Consider the following 26,819-nt stretch of genomic DNA (forward strand, 5'->3'; position numbering starts at 1 on the left):
AAAGAAACTTTATAGTTTAAAATAAACTTTTGTGATTCTTTCCCCACAGTTGAGTGAAGACTAGAACATAGGAAAAGCTCCAAAACAGATCCAAAAATGTCCTCTGCTCTCATAGAGTGAGAACTTCTCATGCTAGTGGTGACCACAACATTTTAAGGCCCTGACTTTCCTTGCAGCATCATGTATGGGGCTGTTGGGTTTTTTGTTTGTTTGTTTGTTATTTTTGTGGGGATCTAAGTGGTAGCTAAGGTTAATGCATTCTCACTCTTTTCCATTTCTCCATAATGAAAAATTAAAACCCTAATGTTCTTTTTCCTTTTTTTTTTTACAATTGTGGCAAATATTAATTTTACCTCAAACTTCTTTTAACACAGCCTTGTGGATTAGCACTTATAACTGACATTATAACATTCTTTTATGTGTCATTATCAGAGACAACCTCAATTTTGCCTGCAGAATCCAAATATAATTAGTGGGAAAAAGACACAGGAAACTCAAGCCCCCCAAAATAAATGTAATATTTTGATTATTAAAGGCTATCTGCTGGAAAAGGTCCGCAAAAGAGTACTCTGGGATTTAAAAACTACTCCTTTCTTATTCTCCCTTGTTGAAATATAATGTTTGGGCTCTCTTGAAGTACCTCATGTCTTCCAGTCTGTATCTCTTAGGAAAGAAGCAAGTGGTGAATGGCAGCAGCATTTAGCATGAGTGTTCAAAGCACTTAGGGAGATAGAGATTACAAGTTCAAATCAAATACAGACTGGACCAATATTTAGTGGTGAGTCAAAGTTATGTGAAAATAATTACACAACAGCAGAATTTGTAGTAAATAGGATGCAGCATTACTACCACCAGCAGCAGTTAATTTGGCATTTTCAGGAGGTCAAGGGTTCCCTGAACATGAAACCCTAAAGGACAGCCCTGAGGCACATTGATGAACCTGCTCAAAGAGGTTTGACCTGTTCCTGTGTTATGACAGATGAGATTTTACTGTTTAGAGCTCCTAATTTTCAGAATCTTTGGTTCCTCCAAAACATTAGTTTCATATTTAACGTATTTTAAAATCATCATGCAGAAGTTTTTGAAAATCATATTTTAAATTAAGTATACTTGATATAATTATATTATAACAAGATTCTTCTATGTCTGGCATTAACTGATATGCCAAAAAGCTTTTTCACTCTGTCTTAGCAAACAATTATTTTACTCTCCTAAATCAGTATTATTTTAGAAGTGCACCAGTAAGTGTTCAAATTTTGGGATGAAACTTAACATTCATGAACACTCAAAATCCCCAGATTTTTATAAGTAATGCTGGATCTGAATTGAAAGACCGCAAGAGAGGAGGGAAAATTCAGAGTGGAAAATAATTGACTAGAAAACAGGAAAAAAGTTACCTAAGCTTCTGAAGGTAGTTTTATACAGCTGGCTATTAACACATTTCAACTTTATAATTGTTTGCTGGATTTGGTTTAGAGAATTTGGGATGTCAGAGTGCAAGGATTTGTCCGTGGTAGTCCATAACATCACGGCGTGATGGGGGGTGCTATTAGCTAATTTAAACTTCTCCCTGAAGAGGAGCCAGTCTGTCAGTGAAGGGTTTCTGGCCATGGAACTTCTTTACCACACTGGGGTTTTTTGTTTGTTTTTCTGCATTTTTTAAATTGCATTTATTTTATTAACTAAGTTTCACAACTGTAAAAGCAGTAAGCAGATCAGCACTTGAGCCTAAAGTGAGACCCGCTGCGCACAAAACGAACAAGCGACGAAAAGCTGTTCCTTTTTTCCTGTTTTTAATTACTTCACGCTTTAAAAAAGAAGAAAACATCCGGCGTACAAAGCCCACGGTCACGCCGCACCCACGTGAATTATCACCTCATCACAAGGCAGAGAAACCGGGCGGGCAAACCCCGAAAGAAAGAAACAAACAAAGAAACAAACAAAAATACAGCAAAAACAAAACCACAAACAAACAAACAAAAACAGAAAAAGGGGGAAAAGGAGGGACCGCGGTTGCCAGGCCGCTGCCGCGCCCGCCCCGCCCCCGCCGTGAGGGGGGAGGTGCCGGGGGGGGGCGCCCTCCGCGTCGGCGGCTCCGCGCGCCTCCCCTCGCGAGAGCGGGCGAGGTTTCCGGTGTTGTGGCTGCGGGGCCGCAAACATGGCGGCGACGCTCCGCGCCCGCTCGCTGAGGCACCTCCGCATCCGAGGTGAGGAGCGTCCCGCGGGCCGCCCCGCCGCCGCCCGCACCGCCGCGGTGCCCGCCGGCGCCCCCCGCTCCCCTCCTCCCTTTCTCTTCCCCGTCCCCGGCTTCTTCCTCGCCGCCCGTCTAACGCGCTTCTCTCCCCCCGTCCCCGCAGGTCGGAACGACAGTGGCGAGGAGAACGTGTCCCTCGATCTCAGCCGAGGTACGGGCGGGGCGGGGGGGCCGCCCCAGCCTCGCTGCGCCCGAGGCGGGCGGGGGGCGCGGCGGAGCGGAGCGGCCTGGTGGTGCCGTGGGGCGGGCGCGGGGCCCGGGGCCGCCGCCGGGGGCTGAGCGGAGCCGCCCGCGGGTGGGAGCCGCTCCTCGGGCACCGCGGGGCCGCGCCGGGGCCGTGCCCGGGCAGCTGCGGGGCCGCGGGGCTCCCCGGCGTGCGCGCTGAGGCTGCTCGGCCGCCGCTGGGGCTGCCCTTGAAGCCCCTGTCGCTCCCAGACGGGATTGTGCTCAATGGCCGAGCCTCGGGCCGATGGTGCCGTGCGCCTCCGAGCAGCACCTCGGCAGCGGCGGCTGCTCCTGCCTCCATCCCTCCTTCGTGTGTCCCTGCGTGCCCTAGGCCGGCTGGCCACCCCGTTTGCCGTGAGCCGCTTGCTCCCAGACCAGCGGCCACTCATGTCCCCTTGGCTTGTTAAATTGTTCCAAACATCCTCCACTGCTCTCAGATCTGTGTCTGGGGTTGGGGGGGGTGGTTAAGAGGAAGGAAGCAACGCTGATATCTGCTACACACTAAGAAGTTTTGCCTCACACGAGCAGGTACTCGTTCCCTACCCATATGTATAGGGTACAAAATGTGATCTTGCCTGGCTGAGTACTGAAGTAAGGGTTAGACTCTCCCAAAGAGACTGGTAAATTCAAAACGCAAACTGGAATGCTACTGCTGTAGAAGTGGTGATATTTCGTAGGACAGAGGATCCTGGTCTGGGGAGGGAATGAAGTTGATGCTGGTGTGTAGCTGTTCTGCTTCAGGAAGGAGATCCATCCTGGTCATCCAGGATGACTATTATGCTGAATAGATCTATTTTATGGGGAAGTAGGCAGGGAAATGACAGAATCAATGAGATAAAAGTGGCCTGTGAAATGGAAAGGAAGTAAAAATACCAGCAGTAGAAATACTGTTTTCATCTTGGAATTGTTGATACTGCATTATACTTTCTCTAATTCTCTTTTCCCACAAAGTAAGCTGTGTTTGGAATTATTTTATTAAGCAGTTTTATTGTGGACTGCAAGTTATTTCTGTGTATACATATCATATTTACTAGTGTGTTTTAATAACCGGGAAAACTGCTGGGGTTTCCTCAGTTTAAAGAAATAGACTCTTCTCATTCTATCTCCCAGTGGACATGATTGCTTTAGAGAAATGCTGTCTTTAAAAATTAAAACATGTGAAGCTTTCATCAGCAAAACGTGCAATGAAGGCCTTAACAGTTTAAGCACATGACAAAGTTATTGCTGTAAGCAATGTTGCCTGTTTATGAAACTTGCAGAATTGGGATTTTAATGAATGGGTCTATTTTTTTTTTTTAATGTTCTGTAGTATACTGAAGTATTTTGAGGTGAAAGTGCAATACACAAAATTTAAATGCTGGAGTGGTAGTTTTGAGATGTGATGTGTTTTAAATCTTCTAATCAGAATTTGATAGGTAACTATCATTGTGATATTGATTCTTACCATGAGGTGTTTTCAGCTGCCTTCTGATTCCAAACCATATTTTTAATATGTGTTTTCTTTCTTTTTTAATTAGAGAAGTTATTTTGCACTGTGTCAATATATCTTCTATCCAATAGTAAATCATTGGGGAAATTGAATAAGAAGCTACTTTAAATTTAGATGTTAGAAACCCGATGTTTTTGGTTTTTTTTGTTAGACTACAGCTGACTGATCAGCAACCGTATAGCACCCTATATCTGCGTAGATATTAACTGCAGTTTAAAGGGGAAACAAAAGTAAGAAGCTTAAAAGTCTCAGCAAGACATTAGCTGAGCTAGATGATAACTTGATTTCCATGGTGAACACAACGAGTATTTGTTTTTCCAGCTGTTACAATAGTTATGTAAGCAATTATTTTAAATATTTTGTTACCCTAATTTGGTACTAATAGCACAATGTTTTGATTCACTGTGTTGTGCAGATCACATAGTTTTCCACAGGGCTCACGTTTGCATTAGCTTAAAAGAATGTTCTAATGTTTTTTGTTTCCTGGTACAACTGAACTTTGTGTTGATTAATGTGAAATATCTGATTTGGGCAAAGTAGAGAATCACCATAAACAGAGCCTCAGCCATATGCTTCTAGTTACAGGGGCCTCTTTGTTGCAAACACAAGAAATTATATTGGCACTGCCTTATTTTGAGTAGTTTCCTGTTAGGAATGGCATGACTTAGCCTACAGGTTAGACCTTTACTCGTCCATACCTGTGACGGCACTGTCCATGCAGGAGGCCGCTGCTGTTACAAAGAATTTCAAAACAAATAGGAGATGTGGGAAGAGCACTCCAGTTTGTGCTGCTCTGAGTTCTGCTTCTTCATGGCTTTTTGAGCAGTAAGGTGTGAGGACGGCCTTGCTGCTTGCAGTGGTCTGCATTTCTGTGTTTGTGTTTGGTTTGCTCTTTTCTCTGGTCCTGTGGTTAAAGTTGCTCATGTTTTCATGTTTTCGCAGAAGTCACCAAGCTTTTTACAGATTTTTACAATGGCTGCTCTGCTAGGTTTACTTTTTGGAGCTTCTTGTTACTTTGCCTTTTTAAAAATGATACATTATGTTTATGAAAGCCATTTTGCATGATGGTGGGCGCTGCATTTTGTGTGTTTGTGTAGGTATGTATTTCTGTTTACACCTATTAGCCTGGTTGAAGATGATAATGTAAATAAGTATGTGGTTTGCTTTTTCTGTGTTTTTTTTTTTTACTTTTTTGGGGGTCAGGGTTGGTTCTTTGGGGGTTCTTTGTGTGTTCTTTTGTTTGTTTGGGGTTGGGTTTTTTTGTTTTTGTGTTATTGTCATTTGGTTAGTTGGTTTTTAGTTTTTTTGTATTTATTTTATTTCTGAGCCACTAATCCCTGCCCATCTTCTAAGGGAATTCAGATAGATCTTTTTTAAGAAAACCACTTTACTGAAGGGTTGATCAACTCTGGAAAAATTGTCCCCAGGATAAACATTTGTGTGTATAATGTTGGTATAGTAAGAAAAAATGGCGCAGACATGGGGTAGACTCATTGCTTTTGTCTAGTTAAATTGTGTGTCATGTATTCTGTTGATTACAAAATCGCAGTTAATAATTGGGATTTGGAGCACTCATGTTTAGGCCTTGTGTTATATTACCTGCTCAGAATAGAACAGAAAAGGAAAAAGAGGACAGACTCACCACCAGTACAACTCCCACTGCAGTCATCTGGAAGGAATTAGCAGTGGGATGAGAGAGATTGGTTTAATTAGACTGCTGAAATCAAGCTTGTAACTTCCAAAGGCCAGAAATGACAATTGGAGGTATCAGGCAGACTAGTGCATTTGGTAGGAGTTTTTCCACTGACTTTGGCCATGTGTATATAACATAATAAAAACATTGTGCACCTCTTCTTTGTTTCTGACTGCTTTACAGACATTTGAAGTTGAATCACAGAAGCACATACACCTCCTGGAGCTCTGGGCACTGTTAAAGGCGTGTGTAATCCACACTTAATGTGCTCCTAAGTTTTTGTAGGGAGGTTGGACTGTGTGACCTTGAAAGGTCCTTTTCAACCCAAGCCATTCTGTGCTTCTTTGCTCACCCTGTAACTGAATCACCTTGTACTGCTGGGCGACCAGCACCTCTTCCTTTGTTGGAATTTTGGCTGTTGTCCTTGGATCTTGAAGGCCTAAGTAGTTTGGAACTTGGCTAGTTGAGAGCAGTCTCGTGGTTCATTATCTGTCCTCAGGCTCATCTTCCTTCAAGGGGTCCCTATTTTCTTGGAATCCTGTAGCTCAGAGATTGCCCTGGCTGTTAGGAACTTTTCAGAGCTTGTTTGCTTGCTGGTGCAGGGGGGCAGCTGCTTACTGAAGTTGAGTGCTGTCTGTGTGTCTATGTGTTAATTTCCTCCTTTCTGAGGGTAGCCAGTCTTCATTTGCTGACAGTGTACTCTTTAAGCAACTGAAATGTACCTATCTCAAGCATTAGTGCTTTCATTTATTATTAAATACATGCACTACAAGATTCTACTGTGGTTTATCACATTTTCTTGTACAACCAGTTCTGTTTTGTAGAGATTTTGTAGATGTCGAGTCTTGTAACTAACACAGGACATATATGAACAAAGCAGCAGCTGAGAAAACTAGTTGTTGTTTTTTTTCCCCTGAGACTGGTATCACAAAATTGACTAGTGTTATATGAGAAAATACTATTCCCTTTTTTGCGTCCATTTTTTCCTGTCATTTAGGTAATAATAAAACATAAAGGAGTTCCATTTAACTTCATGAGGTCTAAGTGGTGTTACTTTTCTTACTGTGCTTCCATAATTTTAAACCATGTAGTATTTGAGTCCATGTTCCCACATGGTATATCATAATGCATTGCATGCAGGGCAAACATCTCGGGATGCTATTTGCAGTTTACAGCCCACAGAAATGTCAGGCATTTTTAAGGGTTATTTGTGGGATAGTTAAAGAAGGCTGGATGAATTTTGTTTCCAAAATCAGCTTGAGATTTGATGACCATACTGTTTCCAGCTTTCTTCATCAGTGTGGAAGAAGCAGGGAGGAAAAGAGCACACATCTGATACTGGAATCTTGAGTAGTGGGGGAAGCAGAAAATAACCCTTTTGTATTGCTTGCAGCGTGGCAGCAGGGAAACCGCTGCAGAGATGGCAGCTGGTGCATACTTTGGATGGCTCAGGGGCAGTTCTTCCACGCTAATGGCAAGTCTGTTGCAGAAAGCCTTTAGGTGGTTCTTCCTGTAATTGTGGGAAATGTAGCCTGGCTTGAAATCCTGGAGAAGTGGGGCTCCACCACACCAGAGAAACAATGTTTTTGAAATAGCCAGATAATCAGAATGTGCGGGTACCTTTCACCCTCACTGTGCAGTATGCCATCATTTTCATGGGTAGCTATAGCAGGATGTTGTGCTTGAGCAGGTCACGCAGAGCGATAGGTGTTTTTTTGCTCCCTTGTTTGTGAATCTGTAACAGAAACTGTAACAGTCATAAGAAGATAATTAGTAACATTTTTTATTCGGTCTCCCGAGGCACGAAGTATGCAACAATGGGGCAAAAACCGTTGGAGAGACCTCTTTGCTGACTGAGAAATGTTAATGCTGCATTATTTTTGTATTTGGAGTTTTCTATTATATAGGAGAAGCAAAGGGAAAGTGATCAATGACGGTGGCCTGCTAACTTTTCTGGCAGTGTCTAAGCTTTCAATAGGTTTTAAAAGTAAGAGAGTTAACGTGCTGAATACAGGCACTTCAGCATTAAGTCATACACTCAACTGTCCTGTCTGCACTTGTGCTTGCACTTGTGCTTTAGTTTACTGTTGTTTCAGAATTGTGTAGTGCATTGTCCCAGTTAGATTAATAACACAATTGTACCTTTGGCTTTGCTTCCTAAGCATTTGCTTTTATAATCTTAAGTATCCTCAGAACTACTAAGATGGTGTGTGTTTAAAATATTTCCACTTTCCATTTCTTCAAAACAAGAACCACATTTTTTAATGAAAGAAAAATTTCAACAAAAGACCACTTTAAAATCTTATGGCTTGCTTGTTTATTGTTAAGTTTTCTGTAGGATTTGGGTATGTCTTTGAATATCTGCACTTATGTCTGTCTTTAAAGTTTTTGAGTACAGCACCTCTAAATTTCTTTTTGTGTGTGGATTCTTTGTTCTAGCTGTTGTGGTCAGAGAATAAAACGACTGTTCTAAGATATTGTACTTTCTATTACAAGAGATTATTCTGTGATTGGGATCACTATACGGATCCAAACACCTTCGTAGATGTTTAAGCAATGCTGTGTTTTCACGACTTTCTTCAACACACTTCCTTCCTCCCTGAGTGCTGAGTATCAAACTCTCCTGCTGCATTCTTGATATATTTGAATCTTTGTCATAAATGTTACTCATGGTTGTTTTGTTGCTTCCCAGCATCTCCCGCTTAGAGGTTAGAGCAGTGCTTAGTTTCAGCATGTTTTTCTGTTAGAGCCTATCCGGTGTAGATGCCATCTAAAGGAACTGACCCCTCATCATAAACATGGTCAGCAAAGAAGCTGTGTCAGCCATCTCCTGTCCATAAAGAAATGCATCACTTGCCCAAGCTGATGACCTTCATCGCTGCTTTATCAGTTACCTGGCAATCTCAGAAGTTTTACCCTAATAACATAGAAGAGATGCTAACATCAGGTACAGTTACTTTTCTTTAAAGTAGGAAGAAGTGAAATTGCCATAGTTAAAATTGCAGTTTTCCTACTCTTAATATCCATACAAACTCTGACACTGCAGAAAGGAGCATTGCTCAAGAGCTTTACAGGACAGCTTAAGTGATGTTGAAGTGACAACTAACTTGGGGGAATGTACTGAAAAATCATGTAAGTTTTTCTTAATTTTTATACTAACAGAAACTCGTTCTGAGATTTCTTTTTTTCAAACAGTAAATGGCACAAGTCATCTACTTTTAATACTAACTACTTTCTTGCAACTAAGACAAGAAGATGTGTCTTGAGGCTTAGATAACTACACAAAAGATCAGGTAAAGTAAGAAGTTTGCTTTTCTTTGGAAGTGTTTTACCTGTATGCAGTTTACCTGTATGCAGGCAGGCAGATGCTTGCACAGTAGTGCAGGTGAATTCACACACTGAGCAGTGCTCCTGTGCATTGTTCTGTTACAGAAGGGTAGGTGACATAACAGTACTACAGAAGTGCTGGCTGGTCTTTGTCAATTTTTTAACTGGAGCACTTGTAAATGTGACAATAAAATGTATCTGTTCTAGTTTGAGAGTCTGTAATGTTGGTATATTTGTATATGTTGCAGAATTTTTTTTTTTATTTGCCTGTCATCTGGTGTGGTGATGGAAAATTTTGGAAGCAAAACTTCAGAACACGATTAGTGAAAAATGCATTCATCAAATCTTTGCATCTGATGTAAAGGAGGAACACTGGTAAAGATGCATAAATGAGACAGTGTAGTAAAAAAAACCCAAACCAAACACAAAATCCAATCCCAAAAAGCAAACAAAAAATACTTAGTTATATTTTTTAGTTATGTTACTGAATTTTACTAGGACATACTTGAAAGCTTTCTAGCTGTCTCTAGTGGCCTGCATAAGTTTGTGTAAATAAATATAAAATGGAAATCTCTTCACCTGAATTCTACCTAAGCAGCAATAGCCTCTCTATCAATGTTGTTCGTTAAAAAATTAACCTGAGTGATAGCCTTTATGAGTGTTTTCTTTGAAAGGGAGATTTTTTTCCTAAATCTACTGGTTTTGTTCTTCCCTATACTTTTCTAAGCTCATTTTAGTTCAAATGCTATCTACTGCTATGGGTTTGGGTACACCTGAAAATTGACTCAGCTGGTTGCTCCTGCAACATTTCAGAAATACAGTTTTAAGTTTATTTATGTATTTATTTGCTTGTTTAGTAGAGCTGTGTTTAATTGTCTGAGATGCAAAATGAAAGTTTTTAATTCTGTTTCAGTTGGAAAAATGGTTAGAGAACATAATTTCATGCTGTTTATAAATTATACTTTCAGTAACCATTTAAGTCCAAGAGAGAAAAAGGGTTGCAAAATAGTAAAGATGACTGTTACTTGCCATCTTTTAAAGGACTCCTGTGAGTTAGCAGTTTGGCTGACATGAAGTAAGTACATCTCTGTCTTCTATTTGCATAAGTGCTCATTGTGAAATTAACTACTTCTGTTGATTTGGGAACTACAGAATGATTGGTAGGAAATATTTATACTTAGAGTTAAGGTGTTTAAAGCAAAACAATATGACCTTGACTTATGGAAAAATACACAGTAATTGTAAGAGTAACAAGGAATTATTAAATTAATCTCTTCATGTAAAGGTGTGTGGTGAACAGCGCAGGGATTTTGTTTGGGTTTTTTAGCTGCATAGAAGATTGATTTCCTGCTTGAAGTGTACATAGACTATAAATTAATACATATATTTAAAAATAATTATTTCATAAAAATGGAGGACTATCAAGAACAGCTGTTGCCTAGAAATTGCTTATTTAAAAACAAATTATTAAGTCTGTAAGTAATCTTATTCCTTTGTTACCTCCTGAGCATCAGTGAAGTCAGAATTCAGTTTGAGCAACCTCATATCTGGAGAATTTAGAATGTGTTCATCTCCTTCTTTATGCAAACCATATGTGTGTGTCATGGGTAGACTTCTGGGTTTTTTCATGAAGTACAAAAAAATGAAGTAGAAAAGTTCTTACTGTTTCTATAAATGTGGCATTTGCAGCACAGTTTTTAGCTTAGCCTGTTACTTCAGCTGGATAGGTTTTTCTAAGTTGAGATTGACCAATAGATTAGGTGTCTTCTGTCTTCAGAGAATTGTATTTAGATCTTGTGAAATCTATAAATATGACTGACACTTCCTGTGCTTTTTCAGGAGAAAGAGTAGAACTCTTGAATGGTCACAGCAATGTGACTATATTACCTGTGTGACACAAGGACACGTCCTATTCTTAATATGAGGGAATGAAGCCTGCAAATATCAGTCAGCATTGTTTTGAAATCTTGTGGTTATAGAGCATTTTAGGATGGGGAAACTAGCACATGACATTTGCTGCAGTTTAAATGTTTCCTGCTTTAGTCAGTGCTATTCGTGAATTACTTGTCCCTGTATTAATGTTTGAATTTGAGTGTTACTACTTTGGTGTTTCCGTGTCATGCAAATTGCCCTTCATTCCTTGGTTGGCAAACTGGGTAATCCTACATCTGGTAACGTTGATGGACTTCTTACATGATGCCCTATTAACAGGATGTTTCTGGGGACGGTGGCTGCTTCTGACTGCTTTAAGTTTATTGTTAAGAGCCATGTAACATTTATGCTTTCAGGTTCTTGAACATATTGAAATGATGCAGAGAAGAATCAGAATGCTTATTGAGAAAGTAGTCTCAGAATAAAATCATATGTCAGTTTGTTAATATTCAGAGAAATATGTGGTCAAAATCCTCTTAGGTGGTGTTGAAAGCAGATTTGCCTGGTCCACTCTCCAAATACTGGTTGCAAGATGTCAGAAAGACTCAGCATTTTGTTAAAACAACTGAAAATTATGACCATCCTGATATTTCTGCTTCTAGGAGTGGTGGCAGAAAAAAAGAAAATGGATTGGAGGAACTGAAGATAATTTTCTAAACCATTACAATAAATTTATATTCACCCTTCAAATTTGTTGTTGATGTTCTGGGAAGTATTAATTTGATTTGTGTACCGACATAAGCAATTTTGTACATCTGGGAAAGGCTTTTACTGGCTCTTGACCATAAGAACAGTTGTACTGGGTCACTCCAACCTTGGCAGTAGTTTATAATTGTTGCAGAGAAGAGAGCAGAACAACAGGGCAAACAAATGCGTAGTCACACAGTTATGGAATGTTCCCCAGCCTCCAGCATTTTGACCCTCTGTGTATTTTGTCTCCTTTATTTTTTCTTTTTCTTTTAAACATCTGAGCTTTTGAAAGTTTAAAGGAAGTTCTCCTTGAATTTAACTGTATTCCAGAATAATTTATATTTGTGTGTTAAGTAATCATGATAAAAATTTCAAGAGACTATAATTCAAGTTTGGTTTTAGTCAGGATAATACGCAATAGTTACAGTTGTGTATCTTGCAGTGAGATGACATTCTGGTGGGATTTTTTTGAGAGGCAGGAGGTGGGGGAACTGTGAGTAAGTTTGTAATTCACAAAGATATGTATCAAGACTTATTGCTGTGATTCTTGTCATCTTCACGTCTTCCTGGGAGCTGAGGATATAACTGTACATTTGAATGGAGGACTCAAATACTTTCTCTCTATGAATAGACAAGGATTTTCTTAAGAGTTGTTTTTTGAATATGCCTTGGTACCTTATGTAGTCTTAACTAATACTATATAATACCATTTTTGTAATTGATCTTTGAGGAAGTTTATGCAGTACACAAGATTTTGTATTGTTATAAAGCATTTAAAGAATAATTTGTTTATCAAAAACTGTACATAACTAATTTTCAAGTCAGCCTTGTAGTTAGCCTTTGGAATGGTCCTTCAGTTTTCTCTTTCTATCCTGGAAAGAGGATTTCATCTATGAAACCCATTTTTTAGAAGTTTTAGCAGTAAAGAATGCTGTTTACAAAGCTGCCATTCACGATCACACATTGGGAATAATCAACATAATTCCTAGGTGAGGATATAAGAATGGCTTTTGTACAGGTATAATCTCAGTGTCTTGGTTAGAAATAAGATTATAAAACCACATTTTGGAAAGCGGTTCATTTTGGACCTGCTCTTCAAGCTGACTGGAACACCAAACTGCTTATTTCCTGCTACCTTTATATGTACTTAAGAATACTAAAATTAAAAAAAAAAAAAAGTCCTTTAATTTACAACATTTATGCACATCAGCAGAAGAGAAATCTGTGCAATCACAGTAGGCATTTAAATTTTACTTAATTTTTTCAGAAGCACGTGTGTGCCAAAGCAGTCCTGATACTTGGTTTCCTGTTTATCTGAAGTTCTAGTGATTTCTAGATCCTACCTTGAATACACTGTCTTTTCACTGATTTCTGGTTTGTGGGTATTTTTGTATAGGAGTTTTTTACCTGAGTGATGTAGGGAGAGGAATAGTTTTGAGACTTTCTTTGCCATGTGTACTTTTTTCCATATTAGTGAGCCAGTTTCATACATTCATAGCTTTCTTAAGCAGCAATGGGGAAAATAGTCTCAGTTCTTAGTTTTTGTTTGCTTTCTGTTTTCACATACATGAGTTACTGGAACTTACCTATATTCAAAATAAAGTGCTCTTTGTATGGTTTCCCCACAAAAGCTATGGGAATCAAACTAAATAAATTTCTAGGTGCATTCTGCTGAAATCACACTTAGTCATAGGTACTTTTTAAGGGGTTGTCCTCAATTGTTAAAATGTGATATGCGTGTGAATTTTTTTAATCTAAAATTTTCAAGTCTTACTTGGCAAAACTTAGAGAACAAAGTATTTATGGCTTGAAGTGTTAAATACAAAGTATTTATGGCTCTAACTGTGATCATAGAGGATATCTATCTGGCTCTGTATTCAGTACATTTTTCAATGTAACTACATTAATGTGATACTACAAACAGGTTTTACACTATAAATTGAGACATACCTTCAGTCTAAATATGTATTATTGTGTTTTTGAAAATGACACATTGAGTGTAAAGTGTTTGTGCACTAATTTTTTTAGAATCTGGCAAAGTAGAGTTGATGTGTTAATGCAAATCATACAGGAGTGATCTGTGTTGCAGAATTTGCTTTTTTATGTAGCTTTCTCATCTTTCATATTCTCAAGTTTTCTGTGAAGTTTCCACCTTTTTGAATTAAATGTAAATTAAGAATACTTTAATATCAAGAAGATTACATAAGTGTCCTGGTTTTTATTTTTTAGGAACAAGCTGATAATGGTAGAATATGACTTACTGTTGATGATCACCAGATCATCAGAATGATCCATTATCCAATCATTACTGTGTTTCTTTCAGTAAGAGGAGGATAACCTCTCATGTATGTAAATGGTGAGATGATTAACTGTAGTGAAGTAAAACTTCCTTCTTTAAAGGAAGTATTTAGAAGTATTTAATCTTTTATTTCACTTTTTGGCCTTGTGATTATAGTAGGTGTGACATCAACTGCTCTTGTGACATCAGTCTCTCACTTGAGAGTTACTGAATATATATACACATTGCTACTGTGTACAGTACTGTGTACTGTTTTAGCACCTACCAAGTGATGCATATAATACGCACTCCTCAGTTCAACCCATGCCTGACTTCAGAGTTACTGAATTATTTGTGTGCTAAAGCCTGCCATTTTTTTTTCTGTTTCATTCACATGTGCATAACAGAGCAGCGAATTGTGCTTCTAGCATACTGAATGTGGTCAAACAATGCTGCTAAATCTGTCAGGCAGAAGAAGTCGTCACTTGTGCTAATATAGCTATTGCTGGTCCTATGTCATCCCTGCATTAGATGGAGCGCTAGCTGTTTTGTGTAGCTGGACTTCTGTCGTGTTCTTTCTCTCTGGAGAATGGGATCTGTCAGAATGCATTATGGTTCTCGCTGGGGAAAAACAATGTCACGGTCCTGAAGGGGTGAAAAAATGAGTCAAGCCTTAAAAGGTCATGGGAGTTTAAAAACAAACAACAACACAACATTGGAGATTTTTGATATACAGCATCTGTGAATTACTTTAAGGCTTAGAGAATCATGGAGTTCTTGAGGCTAGAGTTTTTAAAAACACCGGCTTTGCTCTGTGCTGAAGATTATAATTGTAAGTACAGGGTGTCAGTGCAAAGAATTGTGGGTGAGAAACTCTGTTTAGTATAACAGAAGTAAACAGAGCAACTACTGCTACTTTAAAGTTTTTGCTGTCCAACAAAAAGCAGACAGAGAGAAAATAAGAATATTGATGAGCAAGCTAAGCTCTTGCTGCAGGACACAAGTGGGCTGACTTGCAACTTTTGTATGTATCAACAAGTTTTTAGATGACATTTGAGCAAAGTGGCTGTGTACAATAATTGGGACAACTTGCCAATTGTAAAGTCCATGAAAAAAAAAAGGGGGGGACTTCTTTCTACTGGGTGTCATGTGGAACAGTTATGTCTTGCTTCCACCACTCTACCTCTGAATGGCTCAGTGGCACAGCTACTTCTGAGTGGGTTTTGTAAGAATTTAGTATTCAGTTTGAGTCAGTAACTCAGTAGGGAATGAACACAGAGGAACAAGAAAAGGATTTTACTGAGATATTTGGCAGGATAATTTTATTGTGAATTTGAAGATGGGTGCTGAAGTAGTGTAAAGGAGAAAGGTGTATGGTACGGTGGGACAGAAGAGGGAAGGGAGTCACACATCCTTTGGCAGGTGAAATCTGGAAGGTCAGTTTAGCCATTTTGCACAGCTGCACCTCAGAAGCACCATGGGAAAGAATGTGAAGGTATTTGGTGGTTGCTGTGGGCCAGCTGGAGATGGTAGAATCATTTTGACTGACCATTGAGTTCAACCATAAACCAGACATTGCCAAGTTCATCACTAAACTGTGTTGCTAAGTGCCACATCTGTGCATTTTTTAATTACCTCCAGGGGTGGTGACTCAGCTACTTCCCTGGGCAGCTTGTTCCAGTGCTTGACAGCCCTTTGGATGAAGAAATTTCTCCGAATAAAAGTCAGTGTATCAGTAATAAATGCAGTGAGTCAGGAAAGAAAAGACTTTTGAGGGGGTCTTAAAATAATAAGTAGTTTGTCTTCTTGGGGTTTTTGTGTTGTAGATACAAAACAGGAGGAGCTAGAGAGTAAGAGCTGAGAAATCTTTACAGCAGTTTTAGGAACTGGGGTCCTTAAAACAAAACATACAACACTGATGAGTGTAGTGGGCTAGAGCATGGTGCTAATAACACCAGGGTATTGAGTTAAATCCCTGTATGAGCCATTTACCAGAGTTAGTCAGTGATTCTTGTGGGTCCCTTCCAATTCAGGATATTCTGTGAATCTGTGAAACAGCAACAAGAGCCCCTTCCTCTCCCTCCACAACTCTCCCACCAAAACAAAACAAAACAAAAAAAAACAACAAAAAACCCACCCCTAACAAACTGAAACAAACAGAAAACCAAACAACAACAAAAAAAGTCTTTGTCAACATCAAGATGAACTGTTGACCTTGACAATGAAATCTTAAGGCTGCGATATTTCTTTGGAAAATCAGTCTGTGATTTTGCACTATACTTTTTGCTATTTCTGCATTACTTGGTATTTTATAATGCCTTTGTAAGATTTTGTGACAGGAAGATAAACAATGCTGGATCTGATCTGTGATTACAGTAAAGCTACATGGCTTAGTTTTTAGAATCCAGTCTATTTCCAAGTCCATTTCAGTGTGAAGGGCAGACTAGCGAAAGACTGAATCACTGCTTATGAGGTCACATTGGTTTGTTCAAATTGTCTTACATCTGTGACGTGAGGTTTTCTTAGGCCTGCCTACCTTCCTTACTGGCTTTACTTTTACTAAAATGAGTAATACTTGAGTAAGTAATATAAATTTTCTACTTCTTTGTAATGTATGATGCATTTTCAAAAGAAGGAAAAAGAAGATAGCCGGTCTTTCCTTGAAGTTAGTATGTCACAGTTATTTTGTTAAATTTTTTATGGGATATTTTTTGTGAGAAGATTCTTCTCACAAAGTTTAAAACACGACTTCACCTGACATTATTTGACCAAAAGGGCTTCTGTTACTTTAGTTCCTTCTGAGGTAATATACTAGGAGAGAGTCTTTATTTCTTTACTGTCTTGTTTTTCTGCAGCAGTATTGGTTTTGGTAAGATTGAAGAGGGAGACAGCTAACTTGCTCTACTTATATTGTCAGTTCTGTAGTGGAAATGTCTGTCATGTTCTCAGTTTTCTCACAGTTTTGTAGCTTTTGCTCTGGAGCCCCTAGTTTGCTTCAAATTACTTACCTGCTAATAAAGCTTCTGGGAAATACCTGACTGCCCTGCTAAGCACCACAAACCTGTCTTTAATCACACTTTTCAGTCTCTAAAAATGAGTTTTTCCACAACTGAAAGAGGACACAGTGAGGAAAAAGTTGACGTAACTGCAGTTTTTCATGCAAAAATAGAGGAAAGTGGTTTTAGTATACGTTTTCTTAGGTGGCCTTATTATATGGATCTGTCATTGCTGCAGAATTGTTAATATGGGAAATTGTAGTATGGCAAGTTGTGTCCTTATTTCTTCACATCCAAACTGATTGCCTTTTTCCACAGGGCAACATAGGCACTTCAAGTTAAAGGCAGCTTTATCAGATAGCAGAATAAGAATGTCCATTGCTATTGCACAAGAGGTTTTCTGGGCTAGTCTTGTGGTCTTTCCTGTCTGCACAGTGAGCTTAGTTTTTGTAGGGGTTTATTGTGCATATGTAGCCATTTGCACTTTCAAAATCAAAACATACTTTCAGTCATTTTGTAAAGTTATGATGCTCTAAAACTGCTTACCTGGGATCTTTTTTGTGACATAATGGGGAATTCTACAGGTCCAAAAGTATTGTAAGCCAGGGAAATTCCCACACGTTACCCAAGGCAAGCCAAAGCATAGATGTGAGCCAGACTGTATTTTCAAAGAAATCAGATTATGAGTAAGCTATCTTCCTCTCCTGTTATATTCTCTTGAAAGTAAGTTTATGATATAAACTATTTCTAGTGCCATTAACTAATCCAGTCTACTTGTTTTCAGTGAGCCCCATCCCTGAAAGTGTTCAAGACCATGTTAGATGGGGCTCTGAGCAACCTGGTTTAGTGAAAGATTCCCTGCCCATGGCAACAGGGTTGGAACTAGGTGATCTTAAGGTCCTTTCCAAAAACCATTTCATTATATTATGTCTTATGCTATTGCAAACCACTTAAACTGAGTTAAGCCCTGTAAAAGCAAATTGTGCAGAGGAATCCTAAACCTGGTATAAATCCAGTAAGATTCTCACTGTCTCTGATTTCTGTAATTGTAGAAAAAATTTTTTTTCTTTTTTCCTAGGGATGCAAAGAGGTCCATGCACATATTCCAGTTTACATTGAAAGTTATTAGATGCCTGGTTTTACTGTGCATATACTGCACAGCAGTGCAAGGTAGCTTGTGTGCCTGATAGTTGACTTTGCGTATGCTCTGAGTAGATTGGTGGTAAAGGATCTTACACATCAAGCTGGTGCTAATAGAAATTGATGCCCACGTTTAGGACTTACCTTATCTTTCCAAAATTTCACTGATTCTTTATTTGAAAATTACCAGAATTATAGAATGTGACAGTAGCATGTCTCGACATGTGCTAAAGTTTCATTATAAACACCATAGTCAATACAGGTACTTACCTTACCCTTGAGTACGCATCTAGCAGCCAATCAAGCTGATGGCAGTTGATTTCATCGCTAATAGACAAAATCTCCATTGACCACAGTGGGTTAACAGGTTTGTACATTTTAATTGGGGTGCCTACCTGTAAGTGTCATAATTTTAAATAAGGTCTTGATTCCTGGTGACAGTGCAAATACAAATAGTGTCTGTCCAAGCACATTCTGGATATATCCTAGTAAGATTGCTACTTATGTTTTCTTTTCTAAATTTGTTTAAATTTTTAAAGTACAGGAAGTGATGTAAAAGCATGGTTTGTAGAGAGGTAGTGAAGATGATGCTTTCTTTACATCTCCAATACTTGATTTCCTTTCCATTATGAATAGTACATACACACTTTTACAAGTAGCAGGAATGTAAAAGACTCTGTATATGCCACAAACTCAGCTGTAGCTCTTCAGTTCTGTAGTAGGAGGCAATTTTTTCTTACTGAAGTTAGTATGCACAACAGCTCTCTACTTGCTGCTTATTAGAGGTCAGGCTTCTTCTAAAGACTTCATTTTATATAATGCAGTTATTTCTTCTTTTTGGTAATATATTTCTTCCTGTAGTTTTTACATCTTCAGGATACCCTTGGTTTTTCATTTTTCTCAAACTGCTGATACCTATCCTAAATCAATGTCTAATCTAAAACTCCATGCAAATCCTGCATCAAATTGGTCCCTTTAAAAACTGCCCTGCCACAGTACCACCAAGTACAGAACTTATTGCAGTGTCTGTTACAGTAGCTCCCTGGGCCCAGTCTCAGTGCAGTCTGTTCCACTCTGCCTCAATTCCAACCTTAATTCTAAAAGTGAGACAAGAGTGTCTCTTCTCATCATGGTACCTGTTCTTTGTTTTCTAGCAGAATGCAGGGTCATCAGTTGGTGTGTGAATAGTGTTTTCTGGGTGGCATTTTTTTGTTCATCTGTTTTTGTTGGGATTCTTCTTAAGAAGAAGAAAGATTACATTCTTAAGGCTTTTGTTTGCCATGTAGTTCACTTACCATGTCACTGGAAAGGCCTAGCCCTCTTCTTTAAAGCATCATTATGGAGAGCAATTAATGTAGAGAGAAGAAAAGAGGTCTCATCTTTCCAAAATCCCACCAACCCTTTGTCTGGAGGAGAATAAAGGAGTACTGTGGAGTACCAGTAACATGCTACAGTTTAACTTCTGTTTTTGAGCCTACTTCATCTTTAAATTACAGCGGGATTAACAGTAAAGTTGTTCACTTACAAGATATAAGGATTGGCATTTCGGACACTGAATGGATTTCTTTGTCAACTGCAAATCTAAGATATTGATTAAAATCTACTTTGAAGTAAGAGTGTCTCTATTCCATGGCCTTTAGCATTTATTCTACAGAACTTAGGTATGCATGGTTTTGGTCCCTCACATAAATCAGACAGATGCTTCTTGGAGCAAAAGTGCTCTGCATCCCTAACTGAGACCAGGAGAGTACCTATTTTATATATGAATATAAATGCATGTTGAATGCATCTTTAGATTTTTCTTCTTTTTTATTTTTCTTTTACTGTATCTGCTAATACCCTCTTTTCTTTTGCAGATCCTTGTGATAATATGAGAGAGATTCTCCAAAATGTGGCCAAATTACAGGGCGTGTCAAATATGAGAAAACTAGGTCACTTGAATAATTTTACTAAGGTAAGACCTCAAATAATGTCATGGAACAAGTAATTGTACAGGTAAAATGTTTCATATTTACTCAGACGTTGGCTAGGATGTTAATGAAATTGCTTCATATTACAGAACAGTACTTGAAGCCTACATTCTGTGGAAAAGGAAGGTAACAAATAAAGACAAGCAAATACGTGAATGCAGAGTTATGCTAAAGTTTGCATATCTGTCCTGCTGGATGAATTTTTATAGTATTTTAGTGCTTAGAAGATGAAAGTATCTCGATCCCAAGTTAGTGGGTTAAGTTGCATAACTCAAGCCAAAGATTTGTTTCCTGATGTGTAGAATTGAAATAAAAAATGTAGAATGCCATACTATCTGAACGTAAGCTGATTGAGTATGGTGAGGGAGGAGGATTGTAACAATGTACATTATATGCAATGTTTTGAACGCTACTAGAATAGGAACTGCAACTTTCAGTGCAGTTTCCATAACGAAAAAGATTTAAATGGTCCATTTCTGGAAGATGTCTTGTGTTGGTGATTTTTGATGTGCTCCTTCCAAATCACAGACCTGTGGCAGGTATGCACTGAAAATACAACAGATGTATTGGAAGCTGTCACTGTAAGCTGATGAGGCAAGAATTAAAAACTTCTGTAGCATGAGGGTGTAAGCTGCCAAAAGAAACTATGAAAGATTTTCAGAAGGACAAGAAGTAGCATTTTTTGGGTAAAAGAGAAACCCGTGGAGAGAAGCTAAGATGACTCCTGGGAGGTGGTCAGGGAGTTAGGGAGAAGGTGTTCATTGTAGGGCACGTGGTGGTTGTGGTTGGAGCAGTGTTGCATTTGTCAGTGCAAGGGAAACATGCGTTTCACTCAGTGAGGCAGGAGACACTGAAGCCTCAGTGTGGGCCTTACCCAGACTGATGGACTGATAGAGGGATGGAGTGTGTTGTACACCTTTCTGATAGAGGGCAACACACCTGAAAATGAAAACTGATTTCCTGTTTATGGACTGAGGATGGACCCTGCAACCAGCAGCAGCCAAGAAATAACATAGAGAATATGAGGAATAAAGTAAGGTTTAAATTATGCTTGCAGATAAGTTTGTTACAAAGAATTAAGTAAGATTGCCAGGAGTCTGTTTCACATTTTTGAGCCAATCTTAGGTGGAAGAGTGAATACTCAAGGGAAGGTGTGGGGAACCAGTTGATACAAGAAGGACAAACGTGCGTGATAACCTTTGAAATAGGAATCTTGGCTGTTAAAGGCACTCCTTGGGAGATGGACCACTTCAGTGGTAACGTGTGAGATTCGCTTAACAGGAGGGTGACTACTGAGAACAAAATCACAGTAACAAATTAATTTATCTTCTACTGCATTAATAGCAAATCTCTAAGTTCTAAATTTTCTGCATTGGTTCAGAACATGTGTAGGAACGTTTGCTAAGAGGTTCATTCACTAAGGAACTGAACTTCACACTGAGATCTCTTCCTTGGGCTATTGCTTGTGTCTGTCAGACATCAGCCATTGACAGAACACTGCTGTTTTCACTGGGATTCCAAAATGTGTTGCAAGAATGCCCTTTATTCTGCTAGAAGAGTCTGATGCATAGCTTGATTTCATTTTTGTGATAATCTGGAAACTTTGAAATGTGAATGCTTCCAAATTCTCTAGTTGCTTTAAAATTAAAGACCTGGATTATATTTGTGGATGCACAATTTGTTCTGAAAAGTCAATATTTGAACTAGGGATCTTAAAACAGGGTCAATTTTGCTGTTAAAAATCAGATATAAAATCAGGTTAAAATAATCCATAGCTGTTAAATTAATAAATATGCATATTGTAATAAAAGATGAACCAAATATTCTTTTTAAAAGGTAGTTTTGAGAGACTGCATAATAATTGAAGATTATTTGGGGGTTTTGTTAAACCCAGTATTCAAAATGGAAAATACTTACAGAAATGTAAGGATGGTTTTCATAAATTGCACTTAAGACTGCAGGAAATTACAAGTGTAAAGCAACGTAATAAAATTAAATATGTTCTTTGAAGACAGAGAGTGTAGTTCATGACCTGATTTTGATTCTAAATCAGAATCAACGTGCATGAGGGACTCATACTACTCAATTTAATATTGAACACTTGTTCTTATATTCATCTCCTTGGAATATGTATTTGTATTACTTACTGCATTTGGTTTTAAAACCTCTTCGTATTTTTGTTTGACCTGTAAATGCAGTCATGAGAATAGAATAAAAGTTGCAAGTTGTACTGTATTGTCTGCCTTGTGGTTGGAACAATTCTGTGGTTTTCATTCCAGTGGTTAAAAGTGAAAGCCTGGAGCTTGGCGAGATGGTTTTATTTCCTTTTTGCACTCTGTTCTTCTACGATGAGTTGGTATAGTCTCAGTTCCTTATTTCTGAGACAGGAGTGTGAGTAAGATTGATATGCTAAGGCCTGAGGATGTTTGTATCCTGTCTTGGAATTATAGTGAATATGAAATTGATTTGTTTATAAATTGTTGCATTTTGTGGTCCATTTTTAAAGAGCTACTTGTTATCTGCAATATTTGTACTATGGACAGGGAAAGGACCTTTGAACATTTTTAATAGTGTATTTCAGATAAAATTATATGGCATCTGTTATTCTCCTGCTAGAAATATTAATATACTTGAAGGAAAACGTCTGAACTAGTCTAAGCAATTGTTCCAAATTACCCCACATTTTTCCTTCAAGGAGTGTGAATCTTACTGTTTTAGTTCTTCAGTGAGGGAAAGCAAAATGTTCTTATCACATGGAAAAAAGTAACATAATTTACTCCAAATGTGGAGTTTCCTGTCAAGGATCATAGTAGACACCAAGTTTTGTATTATTTTCAGGATATCTGAGGTATGTTATGTTTAGATTTCTTTATTTAGACTGGATTTTTAAGGTGAGATCTGTTCCGCTCACCTCCCTTTTTTTAAGGAGCAGGAACATAATCATTCTTTTAAAATTACTGAAGTAGTACTGAACTAAACTTCAGGGTTTTATGTAGAAGTTAAGTACTTTAATTTTTTTTTAAGATAATGGTGATCAGAAGCCAACAGGAGTTGACTTCTGGTCTACTAATTAATCTCTAAGAATGAGACAGTGAAGCAGATGCTTTATATGAAACTCATGTGCTTAGGTGCTGTAACTCCTGTTTCATTGCTATTTCCCTTTAAGAGAAATGTTAGCAAGACATGTTTAGGTTTCCACAGCACCCATTATTACTGTGCGAAGTATTCTTAATATGTGATATTTTACATTGCATTGAAATGAAACTTGCATTTCATTTATCAAGGTCTTGCTAGTACTCCTTAGTAGCTAAGTCATTAGTGTTCAAGTTCTTCACCCTTTGTCTGCAGAACATGAGTCGTTCTTGCTTGATAGGTGGTCTTAAGTTTTCTGTTCCAGGAAGTTAGCATTCCCAGTGTGGTGATGCACAGGCTGTGGAAAGGTATGTTTAGTTCTGAATTGCAGCAGCAGCAGACATTGAAATTTTATCTGCTTTTAATGAGAACACACTCCTGTGCTTCTTGTCACCTAGTAAATGAAGTTTACTTCTCACCTAGTAAATGCAGTTTTGTGGGCAAAAGCTTTTATGAAGTACTCCCTCAATCAATATTCCTTTCAAGCCACTCTATTTAAGCTAACTTATGTTCTGACCTGAAAACTGTTTGAGAATTTGACCTCCAGTAAATGGTCAGTGGCACTTTCAAATGTCACAGCAGTTCACAAGATTGGTATATGCATTTAGCTCCAGTAAGCTGAGTACGATTACCCATCTCTAATTTATATGGCCGTCAACATAAGGCAAGCACCTTGAAGTTCCCCAGCTTCTGCTGATTAGTACCAAAATATCATGGTTACATCTTTCGGGTTTTCCCCACCCCTGTGCGAAGCAGTAAGATAAATCATTGAAAACCTGAAGAAACTGTACAATTGCATTTACCTAGTGGAAAATATCTTTGTGATTTGAAGTATTTATTTATAATCCTTTGTTACAGAAGGTTTATCCCACTGGGAACTTCTGAGAGATCTTTCATACCTTTGTAAAACTAAAAGAGTATTTTAATAATACGCTGAAAAAGAAATCCACAGATATTGTATGAATGTATGTTTTCTTTCAAAAAGAAAGGAACTTCTTAAAGGACAAAATCCAGCAATTCATTTTAGATATAAATTTAGGATTGGAACAGTATCAGTAATATAGTGATATGGAAAATTATGTTTTCAATCTGTTGAAACTAGTTGTCATTATTTAATGAAGCTCTATTATTCTGCTCTATGTATCTGTTAGCTTTTGGCCATGCTGCTGATTTTCACTAGGATGATATGGATTGAGTGGCTTGGATATGAGAGAGACTTTCACGATTATGTCTAATTCACAGTCTGGCGTTTTAGAGTCTCTTTGTCTTTTGCAAAACCCAGGTTATCTTAGACTGAATGTATTGCCTGACTGTAACATTCATCCAAGTAGATAAACCACTGACAAAACTTGAAATCTCACAATGATGTAGCAGATAGGAACAGAACATGTACTTAGAGACATTCAGCTGTGAAACAAATATGTCTAACTCCAGAGTCCACAGTTTCAGGAGGGGCTTCTCTTAAGACTAGGATCTATATAGTAGTCTTTGCTTAAATATTACCAGTGGTGGCTCAAACTGTATTTCCAAAGTTATAATGCCATAGTTAGATCCTGAATGCACAGAATAATATAATATTTTTACCTAGTAATTGCTGTGGGTATTCTGCTAAATATAAATTGGAATGGTCTCAAATGTGCACTCCATTTGTGCATGTTGTTGACCTCCTATGGTTTTGTTGTTCTGAGCTACTGTTTCCAAGACATGTTGATATGTTACTCATATTGCTGTGACTCATCTGAATAGTATGAAGAACTCATAGCTGACAGTAAACATGAAAAAAAAAACCTTCACTGTAAGTTAGTCACTGTCTGGCCTAATGTACTTACCATTTTGTCCTCATATTTAATCTTATCCTCAGAGAGTCTTTGCTTTGTCCAGTCACTGTGTATTTGATCACAAATACTAATTTTGAAGTGGACTCATTTGCCGGTTTAATTCACAAAGTATATTCTGTTTGGTTTTGTTTGTACACTTTATTTTGTTATGAAAGTATATAAAGTTTGTGTGTATTTAAAAAGGTATACTTGTTATAAGTAAGATCTATATATGGAAAATATAAATACTATAAATGTATAAATAGTTTCATAATTCCAGATATTATAATCCATTGCCATTTTAATGAACTATGTCAATGTATATCCAAAGATAGATTTCAGTATTTTGGTACTGCATGTCTACTGAGTTATGCTATCATGGTATATATGTTAATTGGTAAATTTTACAGTCAAACAAATGAGAGTTACTTGACTTTGTCAGGAGTTCAGCCATCTACAAATACCAGTGCATTTGGGCCAGAATCATTGATCTACTTAATGTTATTTGAAGGTGAAATGAGAAGAAAGCGATAACGTTTTTTAGTATATTTAAGGACAGGCATTTTTAACATAGCAAATACCTAAGGAATTTGAACCAGCTGAACAGAGTCTGTTCTTTATAGCAGCTTCCATGACTATTTTTTCCCCCTTTCAAACTTACAGAAATCCAGCCTTACCAGCCAGTTTGTTTTTTCCTTTCCCTAGGTTAAATAAACCAAATGGCTCAGCCTTCATTGGTGGATTTTCTACCTGGCTTGTCCATTTTTCTGCTACATGTTTTCCACTTTGCTCTTAAAATATGGCGCACAAAATTTTGTTCTTGTGGTTTTGAGAGCAACCGGTAAAATGCAAAAAGTCTTTTAAACTGAATAAAGCAGTCCTATTAGTATTTCTAGAGATAAAATTTGTTTTCTTTTTTCTTTTAAATTAACATTCTGAATGTGAATTTCTGGACATATTCTGTTTCTCTGTTGGCCTACTTTCTTTCTTGTGTCTGTTAATTTGTGGTACCCTGAAGGATATGATATGCTTTTCCTACTGTTTAGTTAAATCTGTTTACTGGGTTGGGGCACACCTTTCAGGTCACTGAAACGTATTTGAATTCTGATCTTGCTGTCCAACATTTTAGGCCTTTTCTATATGGAACATATATAAATAACAAGGAAGGTTAATACATAAGAACTGGTGTCCCATTAAAGGGAGAATAAACTAGTAGCTCTTCTCTTTTTTTCTGGGAGAAGTATTTCAGCTGCATGCACAGACACCATCAAACATTTCTATAATTATTGCTGTCAAATTCAGAAATTTATATCCAAACAGCAGTTAAACTTGATGAAAGTTTTAACTTGTCAGGTTACATGACTGTTTGAATTTCAAGATAAGGTCATGTTCTTTTCAGCATCGGTGAAGATGTGTGCAGTGAGAGCACATACATAGTTGAAAACAGTTGGTATTGTGCAGCTAATAACCACTGTATATATTTGGTGAGAGTGACAACCAGACTAGAACTGGTTCAGTGAACTGATTGTTTTTTAGCAGTGCAGCAAGTTAGGTGGGTTCCTGGAAGAAATGCTTCAGTTTAATCTCAGGACTGCTCAAGATGCAAACCAATGGTAAATGTGTGATGGGAGACCAGCTTCACTAATGCACTAGTGCACACAATAGCAGCTTTCTAAAAAATGGGTTTTTCTTACATCAGAATTCTATGGGTTTTTTTTTAAGTAGGAAAAATAGGCTGTTGAGGACAATCTGCTGTGTTAAGTTAGGATTTCTCATTTGTGTCTGGGGTGGAATGCTGGGGAGTGGTTTAGATGTATAAATGATTAGCCTAAACAACTATTGATGTAATTGTCTGCAACTGAACAATGAACTGTTT

At 38.0% G+C, this 26,819-nt stretch overlaps 1 protein-coding gene across 2 annotated transcripts in view; it reads left to right on the forward strand.

The window, feature by feature from the left end:
- Positions 1–2,136: 2,136 nt before the first annotated feature.
- RICTOR (RPTOR independent companion of MTOR complex 2) overlaps positions 2,137–26,819 on the forward strand; it is a 75,244-nt gene continuing 50,561 nt past the window's right edge. For both annotated transcript variants that reach the window (XM_058043380.1, XM_058043381.1), the window contains exons 1-3: positions 2,137–2,207; positions 2,358–2,405; positions 19,881–19,978. In XM_058043380.1, coding sequence (XP_057899363.1) covers positions 2,159–2,207; positions 2,358–2,405; positions 19,881–19,978 — 195 coding nt within the window. In that variant the 5' untranslated portion in view covers positions 2,137–2,158. The remainder of the gene's footprint in view (positions 2,208–2,357; positions 2,406–19,880; positions 19,979–26,819) is intronic.

The sequence above is a fragment of the Melospiza georgiana genome, chromosome Z (assembly GCF_028018845.1).
Source record: "Melospiza georgiana isolate bMelGeo1 chromosome Z, bMelGeo1.pri, whole genome shotgun sequence".
Taxonomy (NCBI): Eukaryota; Metazoa; Chordata; class Aves; order Passeriformes; family Passerellidae; genus Melospiza; species Melospiza georgiana.